Raw genomic sequence first — 17,302 nt, forward strand, 5'->3', positions numbered from 1 at the left:
AATGAAATTGTTTAGTAACACGATTTTACTATTATAGAGTCACACCCGACATTATCGATTCAGTTCAAAATAAGATTACAATGCTACAAGCGGTAGGAATAAAAATGAGATGTTACTGGAAAACACCAAATCTGAAGTAATCTGGAAGCTGCGGCTAACTGCCAGAGATATGACACTATTGCATATTAAAATCACAGACGAATACAGGATAGGTCTAACATTTAATGGACATTCATGTCTCACGTTCTGAAATACGTAGGAAACGTATTTCTTTTCACGGTAGTAGTGCTTGCAAATGAGAAAATGTTCCTACTTACCATACCACCCAATATACAAGGTGTCCCACTAATCTATGCTTCTTATTCATCTCTATAATTTCAAGTAATAAGCGAAGATGCTGTTTATAAAAAATGTTGTTGCAGAAAATTGATACCAGAGTGACGATATTTATTCTAAATGAGGTGCCTCATTTTTAAATTCAGTGGAATAAGGAATTCTATGTAAAAGTACTAATCATTCATATGTATCTGCTATATTAATGACAAGAAAAATAATAGTTCCCATTAAAAAATCACCGAAACAACAATAGCAAGCAGTGACTGATACAAGATATTCAGATTTATAATTGTTAGTTAAAGAAATATTAAGAAATTTTCAAGAATTACGACATTAATCGAACCAAGAATAATATATGAAAGGTTAATAATTTTCACATTTGTTTAATTAACAATTCAAAATATCAATAATTTGCAGAAGCATACACTCTGTACAGTTGTTATTAACAATATGTGTAGCAGAAATTGCTGCTGAGATGATTATTTAAAAATATATTTCATTAGATCAGTCTCGAAATTCTAACCAACCGAAGAAGTTCTCTGATTGGTTTCTCATCTTCCTCAAGACAGTATAAATACCGCTGTAGGAGCACGAGTGTCTCACTCGCCGCGGGTCCTCCGGTGGGTGCGGACCTCTCTGGGGATCCTCCAGGGGCTCCTGCGCCCTGGACCTGCCTGGACCTGGGACCCCTCTGGACCCCTGGACACCTCTGACCAGTGGTCAGCTGACCGATGACCAGTGGTCATCTTGGACAACCGGTGAGTTTTTGCTCAAATTTTGAATTTATTTCAACTGGTACCCCTCTTTTCTGTTTTCCCCCTTTTACATGTACCTCGCCCCTTACAGGGCTATATGTTGTGCTTTGTCTCTATTACCGTTACATTTTGGATTCAATAGAATCCAGTTACTATTTCTACTTCCTATACTTGTCTTTCAGTCATCTCTTTGGCTTACTAGTTATAAGATTTTTAAATTTTTGTAAAGGGAGGTTGATGGAACTTTAGTTCCATTTATGTATTTCTCTTGAACTCTGGTTTTGCACATATTCTTGGGGAGAGTCATTTATTCATTTATAGATGTCTCTTGAACACTGGTTCATCTCTTGTTTTTGCAATCACTAATAGGCTTCTGTTATTCCTCCTTTTCTTCGCTGCTGCATGTCTCTCTATGCTCTTGTTGATTTTATCAGTGGTAACAGTTATCATCGTATGAAGATCATTCATCGAACGAATATATCGTATCCCCCGAGGGATCTCATTTCAATTTCTAATTTTTAACATTTCAGGGTTTAGGTGAACATCGAATTAAAGTATTAAAAGAAGAATTCAATAAAATGCCAACATCGTTCTCTTCTATTTTCTGTTTAACTATATACTCTCTTGATTCAGAGTACTGATTGTTCTGTCAATCCTTTCTCCTTTCTGTGTTCTTCATATGGGTCTCCTGCACAGCAACCTCCTCGTGGTGAGACCCGAGCCGGTTCTATCCGGGCCAATGGCTGTGCCATCGTTGGGGTATTCTTGGGGAGGCTTCCCCAATTATTGACATAATCCTTTTCATACTCTTCCTTCGCTGGTTTTCTCTTTACTCCTTGTACGCAGATTACTCATTTAACGAAGACGTCAATACCTCGAGGGATGTTATTAACATTTTTTATTTTTACGCTTCCAGGATTTAGGTAACCATCGAATGAAAGTATTTAAAGAAGAATTCAATCATATGTCAATCTCGCTCAATTTCCTTCTTTGTTTAATTATGTTTCGCCTTGATTCGAAGTATGTATCTCTCGTTTTGCTCCTGTTGTTGGGGCGGCTGTCCCAGTTTTTTATACATTTCATTTCATACTCTCTCTTTTCATCGCTGGTTCCCTTCTTACTTTTTACTTGAAGACTGAAGAACGAAGACGTCGCATCCGCCGAGGGATTCACCGCATCTAGTATACAAGTCGCAATCGCTTAAAATATTTTTAAGATCCTATTTCTAAGATTCTATTGTAAAATTTTTGTAACACTGCCAAGTTGTCACTTTTTACCTTTCTTTGCTCGAACACTTCCTCCTCACCTTCTGTGAGGAGGTTCTATGTGCTTCTCTTAGTAGAAGCAAATGTCCAACTGTGGAATCGGCGGTCGATGGAGCTTGTTCTTCTTCCCTTGGGGGTTTGTACTAGCGAGAGACGATGTGGACACCGAATGGTGTGTGGTATGACACACTTGCAGGTGGAAACCCCACAGTTCAATCAGGCAACTGATTGTGCTGTGAGGTGCCAGTCGCCTTCTCCTAGTACCCGCCTTCAAGGTGGAAGGACTCGCACCACCGACTGTCTATTTCATGGTTGCCTTACGCGGTAGACTCTAAATATTCCCAATCTCCACTCTATGATTACTTGGCACTTCTCTACTTTAAGATCCAAGGCAAAGGCGTGAATGGAACTTGGCTTCCATCCATGTCTTTGCCTCTCTAGCGTAAAATCACTGTACAATTGTCGAGTTGTCATTTCTTAACTTCTTTTCTTGAAATTTGTTCCTCATCTTTGGTGAGGAAGTCACCTCTGCTTCTCTTGGTAGAAGCATGTGACCAACCGTGGAATCGTCGGTCGGTGGAGTGTGTTCTCCTCTTGGGGGTCTGTACTAGGAGTGACGCGACGGACACAGTAGGGTGTGTGGAAAGACACACTCGACTGTGGAAACTACACGTTTCCGCCTTTTGCACATTCTCTTTACCAGCCTGTCGGAATTAGGTCTACTTCGGTAGCTCCTATGTGGCAGCAGGGAGCAATGGACAATTGACTGAATCATGTAGTGCCGTGCGCCACTCCGACCTACCGGCCTTCAAGGTGGTAGAGCTCACACCATCGCTCGTCTATTTCACGGTTGCATTAGCGGTAGAGTCTAACTTAACCAAACCCTTCCTTATGATAACTCGACAATTTCCTACTCTAAGGTCGAAGCTAAAGGCATGCATGGAACTTGGCTTCCATTCATGTCTTTGGCTTGTTAGTTTAAGATTTTTGTAAAGGGAGATCGATGGAACTTTGTTTCCATCTATCTCCCTGTGGGTCTCCAGCACAGCAACCTCCTCGAGGTGAGACCTGGGGCGGCTCTGTCCGTGCTAATGGCTGTGCATTTTGTATTAGATATAAGGGTAGACAGATAGACTTGCATGTTAATTTGTTCGTTCTCTGGAGCATTCGTGGCTTGTCTCTTATTTTTTAAGAAGCTAGCCCAGCCACTTATATATTTTTCTTGATCTCTTGTTTCTTTCTTGTTACTGGGGTTAGTTGCCTCATGTATTCATATATTTCTCTTGATACTCTTTCGTTTCAGCGCTTGTTCTGTAGTAATATGAAGATCGCTTATTAGGGATTTCATTATTTCTTCTTTTGCTCTGTCCAAGCTAATGGTTGTGAACTGTTTAAATACATATGTATAAGATAATGTTTATTAATCTAAAAATTGTTTTGAAAAACTTTCTATGAATTCAGGTCTTGAAATAATTGTTAAGGAACTGTAGCTAATTTGAAAGTTTTTAAGTTTTATGTGAACTTAATCAACCAGTTACCATCTTGCATATATTTACTTAGTCAATTAGTTATTAACTTATCAGGACACCCTGTATGTAATTTCACGTCGGTATTGTAATTTAGATTCTGGCCACTGATAGCGCTGCATTCTTATTTTATACACTGTTCTACTGTATCTGGTGTGGGTTCTTAAATCTAACAATGACCTTTTGTTTATAGCTGCCGTTACTAGATGGCTATAACGTATTGAAAGTTATTAAATTTTCAATATATGTGAAAAACTATATATTTGATATATGTATTATTATGTTATATGATAAGTTATAAGCTGTATAGAAACTGGGCTGGGTATTATCGAAATAAACTTTTATTTATATATTTATTCAAATAAAATTATTATGTAACGTTATTTGGATAGAAATATAGTTGATACACATTATTCTATTGTAAATCATTTCACGAGTACTATCGCTTCGGAAGGTTACCTTTTTATGAGTAAATTAAGTCATACTTTTTTACAATTTTCAAAATAGCATTTAAATATGTTTCATAAAATTTCTTACTGCTTTCTTGTAAAGACGCTACTTATGAAATAACCCAATTCCTTAAATTTCGTACAAATTTCGCACGTAATTTCTTTTTAATTTTAAAGTTTATTTTATTTTACATTTAAACTTTTATCTCTGACGTCGTAAAAATCGACGAGAATCAATGTCATTCTTTTATTTCGAGTGATCAGTTTGTGTATTTAATCGTATTACTCGCAAACAAACGTCATCGTCCATAAAAAGTATAAATAATTTGTTCGACACACAACGATACGTTGATTTATAGCAATCTTTTTATGTTGATTTTCCTCGAGAAATCGAAACAAAAATGATGAAATTTATTTGAAGAGGCACACTAAATTAGCCGCTGCAGAAGTAGTAAAAGCATCACAGGGATCCCAATGGCCGAGTAGAGAGAAGCTAAAAGAGAAGAGGAAAGTGTTGGTGAAAAGATGTGTTCACTAAATTAGATCGCGACGTACAATTAATTGTAATTAACCTTTATTACAACCAGCCTCTCCTTCCTTGCAAACGCATTCACTGTTTCTACATTCAAGGACGTCTTCATTACTAGAGCCCTTGCACTCGTAATCCACCACGCATGAGTGGTACAGACCTGAAAAGCGTATTTGACTGTTTAGTTTAAGTTTTACCTCAGTCGTGATATGCTGATTCTTGAAAACAATTGTACGGCGTTCGTGGAAATAACAATTTAATAGGCTTGTTCTACCAAATATATGCGAATGTATATTTATCTGAGTAGAACAGAAAGTTACAATTATTTAAATCTCACTGTGGCTTTGTTTTGTGATATAAAATGCCACGAATAAAGAAGTAAAAAAGAATATTCGTCCTTACTTCGTGTTAGAACGCATTTCCCAGTGATATTGGCGAAGTGATAATTTGAGATGCATTGACAGCGTTCATTGATGCACATAGCGTGGCCCAATGCGTCTTGACAGTCGTCATTCCTTTGACAACGATCACCTTCCTTGAATGGCCCTGTAAATGTAAATGTTAAATTATGTGGTTTTGGTAGGTACAGTGACATGTGTATTTGATCATGAAGAAATAAAAAAAGTATTAAATTTACTTATTGAAATCTTCGAACTATTTTATACTTCATACTGTTAGCTTGCATCTTGTGTTAAGATCGTTAATAGAAGTCCTATTATACATAGATAAAAAGAGAAAATACATAAGAATATAGCTTTTGTTCTTGAGGTATTTACGGTATATAATCAAAATGTTTTAGCGCTTATGTTTGATAACAAACATAGAATAAAAAATGAGGATAATTTCTAGGACACGTAAAAGCTGTGGCATTTATGTATGATGAAACCTAGAATGAGTCATTATAATCAGTCGTTGCTCAGTGTTACGGAGAAATATGTGTAGCGTAATAAAATAGGTAAATATTACCACGAATAAGTAATGGCCGAAATTTTTTTGCGATAATGTTATTTATAAGTTGATACCAATTTGGGATAGCCCATCAAAGAGAATATAATGAAATATATGTATTAATGATTTAAATATCTATTCAAATTACAATTAAAGATATTTTTAACTCTAACGAATTTTTCTGAAGACAAATTTTTTACGTAGATAAAATATTTTTTATATTATTGAAACTTTTAGATCGCGAATTTCATAGGAAGTGATGATTGACTTTTTACTCACTGTTTGTTTGAATAACGTTGGGAAATATTAATTATCGTCAGACTAGAGTATCTTGAGATTAGATTACTGAAATAATACAAGTTTTCCTTGTTATAGGTACATTATTGTACTCACTAAATTTTTAATCGATTTGGAATAAGGAAACTCTAGTTTTGTGTATTCTCTTAAACTTTCAAAAAGATGAAAATGCATTTTTATTTATTTATAAGTTAAATTTTAATATTAGTGAACTATTATGTATTTTTATAAGTAGATTTTCTATAAGAATATGCAGAAAAATATAGAACTTGATCAAAAAAGGACAATAGAGACTTTGAAAAGTATGTTTTCTAGAAGAATTTTTTTTCATCATTTTGTTTATATCTCTCAGTCTAAATAATTATTCTCGCATATCTATGAATAATGAAGAAACTTAGAACTCTGTATACAGTTTCAGCAAAATCGACACATTAACACTTAACTACTTATTTGTCTACAATCTCATACTCATTTGTATAGTTTCAATCATAGTTGCTTGACTGAATTTTTAAATATTTGTATAATATTGAATACGGCCTAAAACAGCCTCCTGAGATTACAGAAACCCTTACTGTAATAATGAGAAAGTACATTTAAAAAGTCGATTGAAGAATCATTAAGATCCCACGCAAGTGATCACAGGCAAAACTATTAAAATTTTCCTAAATATCTCATTAAGTATGACGATTACTTACTGCTGATACAATTCGAAGAATTCTTCGTGTCTAAAAGATAGGTGTCCTTGCAAGTACACTTTCCTTGCCTACATTCAGCATTCGCCATAGTTCTGCACGTCCAATCATCCGTGCAACCCAATCCTTCACCTATCGAAAGCAATGACTTCTGTACATCTGATTTTTTCTAACCTACCAAGAAGATATCACTGAAAGATACTTACTAGCAACACACATCGACCTGTCAAGAGTAGGCGAATAATATTGATCGCAAAGACAGGTCATTTGTACGCGGCAATACGAATGCTGAATACAATTCCTGTCCCTCTCGCATCTCTCGCCAATCTTCGCGCGGCCGTACTCCTCTAAAACAGAACAAGATCTCCGTTTCCACTTCTAACAGAATATTAGAAAATTCGACACTCACGTGCACAGCACGAAAACGAGCCCAAAATCGAGAAGAGCAGAACAATCGCGAAGGCTCGCCTACCCATCTCAAAATCAACGAAAAATTATTGATTCAGTTACGATCGTGGCTCATTACTCAAACGCTTCTAGGCGAAGAAACCGTGAAAACTGGCCCACAGCATAACGTAGCACACACCCTACAATGATAATCGTTATCTTTACATTTATCTCTGATGCACACAGCCGAGTGAATCAGAGGTAAGAGCTGAGTTGTCGCGTTATAAACCTCTCAAATTCTGCGCGTGTTTTCTTCGCCGCGAGAAATTGAATCTTTTAACATGTTTGACAGACCTTGCAGCTGCGCTCTTTCGAAGTGAAATTTCTGGGCTGCTCTTGATTCTCGGAGGCGATAAAAATATGTAGACAGCGGGCGCGAAAATGTTTTCCGATCGCCGATTCGAAATTCCGGAAAAGAGTTGATCTTAACGGTAAACAGCAGCTGGCGTGCAGCGAGGAGTCGGGACGAAAATCACGATGGTGGGAGAACGCTGTTAACTCCGGTTGGACTCGGCTTCGCGTTCGTCAGTCGCGTGCTATCGATGTCCGATCGCGAACCGATATCTGCCAGCTCGCAAGGAAGCACAGGAGACCGAGATTCGAATGTCAGCGATGATCTGTTCCGGCGAAACGACGAACCTCATTCTTTGCCTTCTTGTTGCTGTCGTCGCGATATGTCACTGCACGATCGCTGAGGAGTTCGGTAAGGAATCGTTTGATATCGATCGACACCTATTTCAAATGCGAGAAAGAGATATCGATTCGTTACAGATTCACGATTGAATTGCAATTTGTGCTTTCCAGCTACGACACACTGTTACACTGCTGTACTGTGTAAAGTACTTGTTGGAACATGATTTAGTTCCTTAGTGCAATATCAAAGTACATTATATTCGTATGAACCTATACACGAGTATTTAGCGTACCTAATTAAGTTATAATTTTAATGTTTCAAGAAGTAACTAAGGTTTGAGCTATTTATGATATAATTAAGAAAATAAATTATGCAAACTAATGGCTGAATTTTATTGAGAAAATGTTGTTTTGTAAAGATTAATAGAATTCTAATTTAGTTGTTATTGAAATTTCAGAGAATGAAACGTGAAATTATATTTTACTTAATGGAAAGTACAATAACGAGAACAATAAATTCGTAATGCTCTTTCTGTAGATGCGGAGATCTACCGCGGCTGGTTTTTGCGTACTTTCTTAGAGTCTTTTTACTGACTATGTATACTGTTATGGTATGAAGATGAAAATTTTGTATTGATGGTAGGAAACATACATTATACGCTTTAACTTAGATTTTTGTTGTGTCGAGCATTGTAACGCTGTGTCTCTGTTGGAACATTCTGTGTTGAACACAGTGTTACACTCTGTCATCTGTGTCTCTAGCTGGAAAGCACCCTAATGTGTAACTAAGAAGTTATACATACATATTATAGGTATTTGAAATGACGCTGAAAATTACTTTATTTTTAAGAAAATATTTTCTACATTTCAGATAATTTTTAAATACCGTTTTCAACAAGTTCTTATTTTTCTAAACTTAAACGTGAAGTAAAAAACCACAATATTTGTGAGGTGACCTCATGTATCCAGGTGATCTCACGTAAAGATAAATCTTGTACCTATACTTAGTCATCTGTTATGGTGTCGTAGTTACAAATTGGTTTTTTTACAGCTCTTATTATTTCACATTCATTGTGTAATACCTATTTACCATTTATCTGTTTTCTTTATTTTGTCCTCATAAGCAAATGAGGAATCGAATTTACAGACAGTTAACTTTCTAAATTTTCCAGTTTTCCAATTCCTCTGCGTTTCTCTCTCATCTAGCCTGCCGCATTAAACTTACTTAAAACTTCTGTCTCCTTGACACTTTAAATTGCGAAGTCTTTGCTAATTGATCCGCAAGGCTAACCCGTTGATTTCAATTATTTGTAGTAATTACAAAGCGTCTTCACAATTCTTCGGTGTTACGTTTTAGTCTTCTAACGGAAGATTTTTTACCGTGATATCGAGCTGATCGTAGGTATAATTAAACGAGCACAGAATGCACTGGTGTGGAGTGTAATTAAAATCGTATTAACTCGATGCGAGTAAATGGCGTCTGTACTTTATGAAAATCAGTATGGTTTTCGTTTTGAAACTGATACCAGGATGCCGAAGGTTACACTAGGAGGTATCAATTAAATATACGTGCTCTTAGTGAAGATTAGTTTTGGGCTACAGTATTTACAGTCGTTTCCATCTTCTAATATATCGAATTGGTTGTTCATTGATATAATTCTCTTTTTATACAGCAAGCGTTAACTTTAGGGGAGTGTAGAGAAATGAAGAAAGAAAATTTTTAAATAATACATTTTAATTTTCCAAGAATTTTTTTTTAAATAATTATTATAACACTACTAAAATTAAGAATAAGTAGTTTAGTCTAGAATATATGGAGCTGGAATAGACAATATATATAATAATAAATAGGGACCAGAAATGAGATATGAGATTTTCAAAGGATATACAAGATGGCAGCAAGAGAAAACATTTGGGACTTACTGATTTAAGTCTCTTAATTATTAAATATTTTCTTAAGCATAAGAAAATTTAAAGGACGTAATACTAGAGAAAAAGGAAATGAATAATACTCTATTTAAAAAGCAGACTACAAATTATATTTTCCATAATACAGATTTATTTAATTTACTTATGTTATTTCACAAGTAATGCAAACTGGTTCTACAAACTGATAATAGTCATGCTATAGGTACCAAGAAATTATTTTAACTTATCCTTTTCAAAAAAGCAATAGTGTTTGCATTATCTTTGGGATAAACCTAATAATAACGTTTATCAAATGAAGCAAATTCCTTCTACCTCTTAATGTTTCTTCTTAAATACATTCCTGAAAATAGGGCATTATAAGGCAGAGTGGTGGTTGAATTGAATCCCGTTTAGTAATTGATTTAACGTTAATTTACTTGCGGTAACCGACGTACCGAAATACGATTTCATCGTTTCGAGAGAAACACGTGTTCCTCAGTATTTCGGAACGTTCTTGTAGCTTGTGTGTAAACATTCGTAAGTTTCGTTTCAAAACGCAGAGGACTTGTTGATATCATTGGAAAGACGAGAAAAACTGTAAGCAAGTATTCCAATAACAATCGTCTTAATAAAATTAACTTTTATTCCGAATTTGGGTACCCATTTGCTCCAATAATTTATGACGTGTTCTGGGGCATGCGAGTGGAAAAAGAAATGAGCCATCAGTTTTCGTTCACAGAAATATAAATTATCGTCCATATAGGTATAGCAAGTACGATCAGTTTCATAGTAGAGCAGCGTTTTAATAACTTGCATGCACCGATCGATTGTTCCCATTGTCATTAAGGTACCGAAGAAGCTCGTCGGTATGTGTATAAACATAAATACTTGGAAGCGCGCGACCCAGATTGCAGTTATCATTTCCTTTTTAAAAGAAAGCACATTTGGCGCTGTGAAGATGAGTAGATTTTCTGGAATCTTTTAAATAGACACTATTTTAACTGTTTAATGCTTAAATTATTATCCACATAAATTTAATTATTTAAGCGTAGAATAAATATTGTATATGAAAGTTAAAATCGTATTTATCAACTAGGTATATGTATGAATATTTGGAGTGCCCTTGACATTCTCATATACATTGTGTCTGTGATTCCAGTGAACAGTTCAAGTTACCACTGAGTTAGAGTTTCTCATTTAATGTTAGCATACATCAGCTAAGTTTCTTTGTTTTGTGACAATTGAAGATTTGAAATGATAACTGATCTGGACACCAGAAGTAAGAATTTAAGCATAATTTAAAAGTAAGTTTCTGTGAATTTTTATACAAAAAGAGTTTAAAATAAATGATGAGTGCTAAAAATTAAAATTAATTATATTCATGATCAGTGTTGAATTGAATGTCGAGTTATATGAAACTTATTCCATTTGAACTATTGTTATTTCTGTATATCTTGCCTTATGGCAATAACACACTGTAATACTTATGTACATTATGTGCCTGTAGCATTCAAAGGATTAAACATAAATGAAAATAAAGTAAAAATAATAGTAATCTTTTATTTACTGTAGATTTACCGTTTCCTTGTCAAAAGAATGAACAGTGCGCTACTTACAATAGCGCACTGAAAAATGCAACTTGTAAAAATGGATACTGCGTGTGCGAGAACGGCTCGGAAAGTAAGCACTGCTCCAGTCTGAATATCCCTCAGCACAGCAGTAGAAACGCAGGTAAAATTACATCTCTGCCGTCTTGACACTGACACTAACGCTTTTACTAATACAAAGGTATGTAATGGTCTTTCAGTTTCGTCCACCATTGTCAATGGTTGCAAAGTTAATCAGCACTGTATACCAAATTCTTTTTGCAACACCACGATAAGCCAATGTTTATGTAACAAGGATTACATTATGTCAACTGACAAGAAACAGTGCCTTAAAAGTAAGAACGAACTCTATAATTACAAGTTAAATTTATGCTTAAATTTTCTCGTGGTTTTCATAAGAAATGAATAAAAGATTAATTGAACGCCGACTGTTATTCATTAGGGAAGAGTAAGTTTTCTTCCGAATAATTTCCAGTGACGAATTCCTTTTTTTCGGAATAGGTATTCCACTGAAAAGAATTCATGCAGATAATATTCGTAGATAAGTAATTGCAGGAAACAATTTGAATATTTCATAACTCTGATTTTGATCTCCTTTCAGAGGCCAACGCCATTGACGTACCATGCGTCGAAGAGAAACAATGCTCGGCTTTACTTCAGAATACCACGTGTCGGAATGGCCACTGTAGTTGCATAGACGGTTATCACCATGTAGGAAATACCTGCTACAAAACAATTGGTACGCATGCATACAGAGATTCATAAATTCGTTCACACATACAGAGTTTAATCACATTCTTGTGGTGTATTTTTTTATTTATCTCTATTCCAGTTTTTTTACGTTTACCTCTCAACTCGAATTTAAAGATACGAAGATATTGATTAAAGCCTATTGATATTAAATATTTATAAAATTAATGTGATGTTGCTTGGAATGTAGAAACAAGATATGATATATGTATATTCTGAATTTTCATTATAAATTCTTTTATATTTAAGTGAGAATAATAAAAATATATCACGTAGACTCTAGCAGACTCTATGTCAATAACAGCGTTCATTCTTATCTAAGTTTTTTAGTTTTTACCCTTTGCCTATGATTTTTCTGTCTCCTTGTATTAGTCGATTCAAATAAACGAAATATGTAAGGTAATATCGAAATAAGTTATTGCACTTTGGTAGCATATTCCATTCTTCGGAAGAATGAGGAGATATCTTAATAAACTGAATGGTAATATAACTATTCCACATATAACCAAATGGTAATATATCATTATATAATAATATAACGGTAATATAACTGTGTAATGGTTTCAATATTTGAACCATAACAAGGCAAAGGATTACTACTAAAAGTAAAGTATTTTGTAAATTTCAGCATATGAATTTAACAGTAGCTCGTGAACACATTTGTGAATCACTGTATATGTATCACAAAAGAATTACAAACGTTTATATAAAAATTCTTACACGGTTCAAGTTTAAGCAATTAAATAAAATAAAAAAATAAAAGCAGTACCTTTTTATAGAGCTTGGAAAATCGTGCAGGAATATGGAGGAGTGTACTCACATCGAAGGTGCAATCTGCACCAATTATGGTGTTTGTGGTTGTGGCCCAGAGACTATGATCAGTAATAACAAGAAAACATGTTTACCGATTGTAGCAGAAATTCTACAAAGTTGTGTCGAGGATGTGCAATGCTCCACAACGTTCACAAACGCGGTGTGCATTGATCAAATATGCCAATGCCAACCTAAATTTCACTTTGAGCGCCAGATGAATCGATGTTTCGAGGACAAAGGTATGCGCTTTTCTTTATTTTACAATCTATCTTATTTCATACTTTGGCCTATCATTGGTGTTAATATGCATAGGATTGGATGAACATTGCGGATCCTCATTCGAATGTTATCAGATTGGGGATGGGAACGCGACGGCGAAAGCGATGCAGTGTACAGAGAATATCTGCGTGTGCACCGATGGTTTTGATAGAGAGAATGACAAGTGTGTCAATAGCGAAGGTAAGATGTACAGTACAGTGACTACCTTTCTAATAATAAATGAAGATGAATAGGATTTGTCGGATTTCATATTCGATTTGGACAGATTTATATTATAATAGCATTATTTGAAAAACTATTTTTTAAGTAACGCATTATTAATTTTATATATAGTTATTTCGGTTTTGAAGTATAATATATTGCTTTATTCTATTTCAAGAAGTAATTTTGAAATATTATTCTGCTTTCTGAAATAACCAATCATCAATTGCTAAAATAAGATAAAAGTGAAGATAAATGAAATTCTGTTTCAAGCTTCATTTTCGAGTTATTAATTGTTGAGTGAGCACCTAAAGTGCTCATGAAATGTGTCTGACTTGGGACTTGTAGTAATTTCGCTACGTCTGACCTGACTAATGCACGACTGCAGTAGATTAAGTCCTAAATCAGACACATTTTACGCAAATTTTAAACATGTCTACACCGATTCATAAATCTAAAATGAAACTTTAATCACAATTTTGGTATTTCAGATTTTCTAATTTTCTATTTTGACATGTAAAATCACCTCTTAAAATTTTTGATAGTTGTCGTCGAACACTCTGTAGGTACTACATGTACCTAAGTTTCATGATTTTCCTCATTGCCATTAAAATAAATAAATAATGTGTAATATTAAATAGCTGGATATTTTCAAGTGTCTAATATAATTCAAAGTAACGAACATAAATATTATTTCAAACAGTATGGACTTCATAATTGAAACTGAATGAGACATCCATATTTAGTAGAACGTAAGAAGTCCACTAATACAGTAATATTTGACTGATCTTTCAAATTGTACTTGCATAAATTAAATTTTAGGGCTTAGATTTCAGAATTGTTCTTATTTTAAGAATTTACATCACTCTCTGCTTTTGAACACCAGACCCTCATATTTGAAAGGTTTTTCCAACTAAATGACGAAAATGTGTTAAGACTATTTTCATTTTATTTATAAAACGAACAATGTTTCCATATTATACAGAGATATTACTACCATTTTTACAGTAGGGATCGCATATTTACTCCACAATCTTTTTTCAGGTGTGCGATTTCTTGGGACCCTTTCAGCGGTTCTCCTTAGCCTCTTCCTCTACGTAGTCCTCTAGATGACTTTAAAGGGCTCAGTTTTCCGATAATTCGATCTTCTCTCGCGCATTCGTTCGCGTGGATGTCGCTCTCTCTTTATTACTTTCGTTTCCAGTTGCCTCGAGGATTCGTGGCTGAGGCTCGGCGCGGGAATCAGCGCGGAAAAGAAAAAAGTTGAGCGACAACAGCGTCGGGTGTCGCGATTGTACAACGTTACGCGTCGAGTGTAACTAGCGAATATGCCAGGTGCATCGGAGTGTTTAAAAACTTCCTCCGCGGTGCATACAATTAACGTGCTCGAACCGTGCCGCTACGACTTGTTCTTGCTCTCGCTGGATCGTTCAGAGAGCGCGCAAATGCCAAAGAAACGCGTACCATTTTCTCTAAGATAAAGTTTACACGATTATCTTACCCCTATTCGCGTGATAACACGCAAAGTTCATGATTGGGCTCGATCGGAAGATTTTTGATGGCGTTAAAGAGTTTTGTCGTTAATCGAATCGATGCCGAAACGAATTTGGCGCGCAACGTGTTGATGTATTGCGATTTATCGATACGGCGGATGTACGTTTTTTTTTATGGAAGAGAGTAGTATTTTATTTTTTTACAACGAAGGTTGTGAACTAGCTATTCACGTTGAAATGTTTAATATTAAAGTTGAGTTGAGCGGGAATCACTTCGTATTTATAAAATTGTAAGCTCAGCCAAAGTATAGGGCATCTTTTTTAATTCAAAAGCGTTCTAGAATGTTTTATATGAATGTATGATATAAAATGTTGTATACGAGTATTGAGTTTATTTTGTACCACATGTTTTTAATGTTATGAAGAATTTAAATAGATCGCTGACGATTTTGCCTGTGTTACTATTTTTTTTAAATAAATTACGCATTAATGGATAAGGCGTGTTAATTGAAGCTAAGAGAATAATAGATTCCATCGTTTTCACTGTGGTCTATATAACAATATTTGTGGTTGAAGTTTTTTTGAATTTAAAAAAAAAATATTTTGTAGTTGTTATAAACTTGCAAATGTTCCAATAGCTGATTTTATTCAGATACATGAATACTAAGGCTAATTTTATTTTATTTTAAGCCTGAATTATAATGTAATTAAAAGCAAAGTAGGTAGTGCCATAAACCAGTATACACAGTTACTACGACGTCGTAATTTAATTTTTTGGGAAATGCATTTTTAGATTATTCATTTACTGAGACATTTATATCTGAAATGTCAGATATTGGGACATTAACCTTACGAGTTTCGTGGGAAACTTATACGGAATATAAGACATCCTTTTGAAGGTAATTTGCAGATTGATGACTCGATTATATTTTATCTAATCTGAAGATATAAAAAAAATTAAAAGAGATAGGGACATTAAAAGAACATTAGCTATATCCATGTATATTTGTCATACAAATACTTATAAATTTGTTTTCACAGAATCATTAAATTCACATCCTGAAATTCTAAAGATATTTTAATTTAGATATTCAAATTAAGAAATTTGAATGTATTTATAATTATTCAGTAAAAAACCTTATGAGTCACATATATATATTTTCGAGATACTGATATTCAAAGTTTCAAATTTTAACTTTTTATTACTGTATTTTCATTTTGTTAAAAAAAGTTTCTTTTTTTCTCAATTTACTCTGCTTTCTACTCTGCTATCTAATTGATTTTAGCCAAGACCTAAACTCAAATTATTTGAAAAAGGGACTGACATCAGTTTGCCTTGTAGCATCAGATATCTTCAAGAATGTCTGATTCACAGTATACTTTTTTACACCTAACGTAATCGTGAATACACCTGTTGGTCTCCCTCGCTATCTGAATCTTATGAAGATTTTCGAAATAGTACCTAACCGAAAAAGAATACTAGTATCATATTGTTATTTCATTAATTTTGGAATAATTATCCAAACAAACTATTCAATTAAACGGAAGCTTGTTGAAACAGCAAAACGAGTATCTAATAATTGCCCGAAAGAAATATTTAACAAAATCGAATAATATTCGACTTCAAAACTCTCCATGAAATCTGTCATCGAAGGCAAAATGACCTAAGTGACGTTACTTTTGAAATACTGGCATTTATTTTAGGTTTCTACAGATTGACGCGAATTTGTAGCAGCGACAGCGAGTTTTTCGTGATATCCTCTTCGCGCCAATTAATTTGTATGCCTGTTTTCTTTATTCGCCGCTAATTCACTGTCGCTGCGACAAATTCGCGTCAATCTGTAGAATACTATATCCCGCTACTTGAACACTAACGTTATTTTTATTCAATTTGAAGCTTAAATTCTAAAGTATTCAGTACATATCTAATTAAAAATAAAAATTAGTTTCATAAAATAGTATATTCAGTTACTGGGACCCCATAACTTAAGTATCGGGACATGCAGTCTCAGATTGTTCACTTACTGGGACATTTGAATTATATTAGAACGTTTACTTTATTTTTAACACAAAAAATTCTTTTAATGCTCTTTCTTTTTTCGAAAAATATAAATTCTATATTCTAGATATCAATTAAAGCCTTAATTCGAATTTTTTGAAAATCTGACACATTTTGCCTTCCAGCCACAGTTATCTATGGTTGTAACACAAAACGACTGAAGTCACATGTTTTAGTCCTTTAAAATTTTCAACTTCAATGTCGTCTTAGGAACCTGTACCTGCTTCAACCCCTATTTTCAGATGAAACCATTCGTCCAAAACCCTTTCTTCTTTCTGCGAACACAGACTCCATATTCTAACTCCTCGATCCGAA

At 34.4% G+C, this 17,302-nt stretch overlaps 2 protein-coding genes across 3 annotated transcripts; one reads left to right on the forward strand and one right to left on the reverse strand.

Moving 5' to 3' along the window:
• Positions 1–4,352: 4,352 nt before the first annotated feature.
• On the reverse strand, positions 4,353–7,273 carry LOC143177279 (uncharacterized). The gene is made up of 6 exons (XM_076375144.1): positions 7,270–7,273; positions 7,004–7,144; positions 6,801–6,929; positions 5,263–5,406; positions 4,904–5,020; positions 4,353–4,824 (listed from the first exon to the last, which is right to left on the reverse strand). Exons 1-6 carry the CDS (start codon positions 7,271–7,273, stop codon positions 4,760–4,762), a joined length of 600 nt encoding a protein of 199 aa, XP_076231259.1. The 3' UTR covers positions 4,353–4,759.
• Positions 7,274–7,707: 434 nt separating this feature from the next.
• Positions 7,708–15,310, forward strand: LOC143189012 (uncharacterized). 2 transcript variants are annotated; one of them, XM_076393599.1, is made up of 7 exons: positions 7,710–7,947; positions 11,358–11,516; positions 11,593–11,727; positions 11,994–12,131; positions 12,922–13,194; positions 13,268–13,414; positions 14,480–15,310. In XM_076393599.1, exons 1-7 carry the CDS (start codon positions 7,848–7,850, stop codon positions 14,542–14,544), a joined length of 1,017 nt encoding a protein of 338 aa, XP_076249714.1. In that variant the 5' UTR covers positions 7,710–7,847; the 3' UTR covers positions 14,545–15,310. The 2 variants fall into 2 exon arrangements, with proteins under 2 accessions (XP_076249715.1, XP_076249714.1); XM_076393600.1 differs by lacking the exon at positions 11,593–11,727 and having other exon boundaries at positions 7,708–7,947.
• Positions 15,311–17,302: the final 1,992 nt, after the last annotated feature.

This window comes from Calliopsis andreniformis, chromosome 3 (genome assembly GCF_051401765.1).
Source record: "Calliopsis andreniformis isolate RMS-2024a chromosome 3, iyCalAndr_principal, whole genome shotgun sequence".
NCBI classification, from domain to species: Eukaryota; Metazoa; Arthropoda; class Insecta; order Hymenoptera; family Andrenidae; genus Calliopsis; species Calliopsis andreniformis.

Excerpts from the sequence above, each read along its gene's own strand:
- LOC143177279 (XM_076375144.1), bottom strand. Across the intron at positions 5,407-6,800 it reads TTCTTCGAATTGTATCAGCA|GGCCATTCAAGGAAGGTGAT; the intron begins GTAAGTAATCGT and ends TTACATTTACAG. Across the intron at positions 5,021-5,262 it reads GAAATGCGTTCTAACACGAA|GTCTGTACCACTCATGCGTG; the intron begins GTAAGGACGAAT and ends TACGCTTTTCAG.
- LOC143189012 (XM_076393599.1), top strand. The coding sequence starts at position 7,848 with ATGTCAGCGATGATCTGTTCCGGCGAAACGACGAACCTCATTCTTTGC. Across the intron at positions 7,948-11,357 it reads CACGATCGCTGAGGAGTTCG|ATTTACCGTTTCCTTGTCAA; the intron begins GTAAGGAATCGT and ends TATTTACTGTAG. Across the intron at positions 11,517-11,592 it reads GCACAGCAGTAGAAACGCAG|TTTCGTCCACCATTGTCAAT; the intron begins GTAAAATTACAT and ends ATGGTCTTTCAG.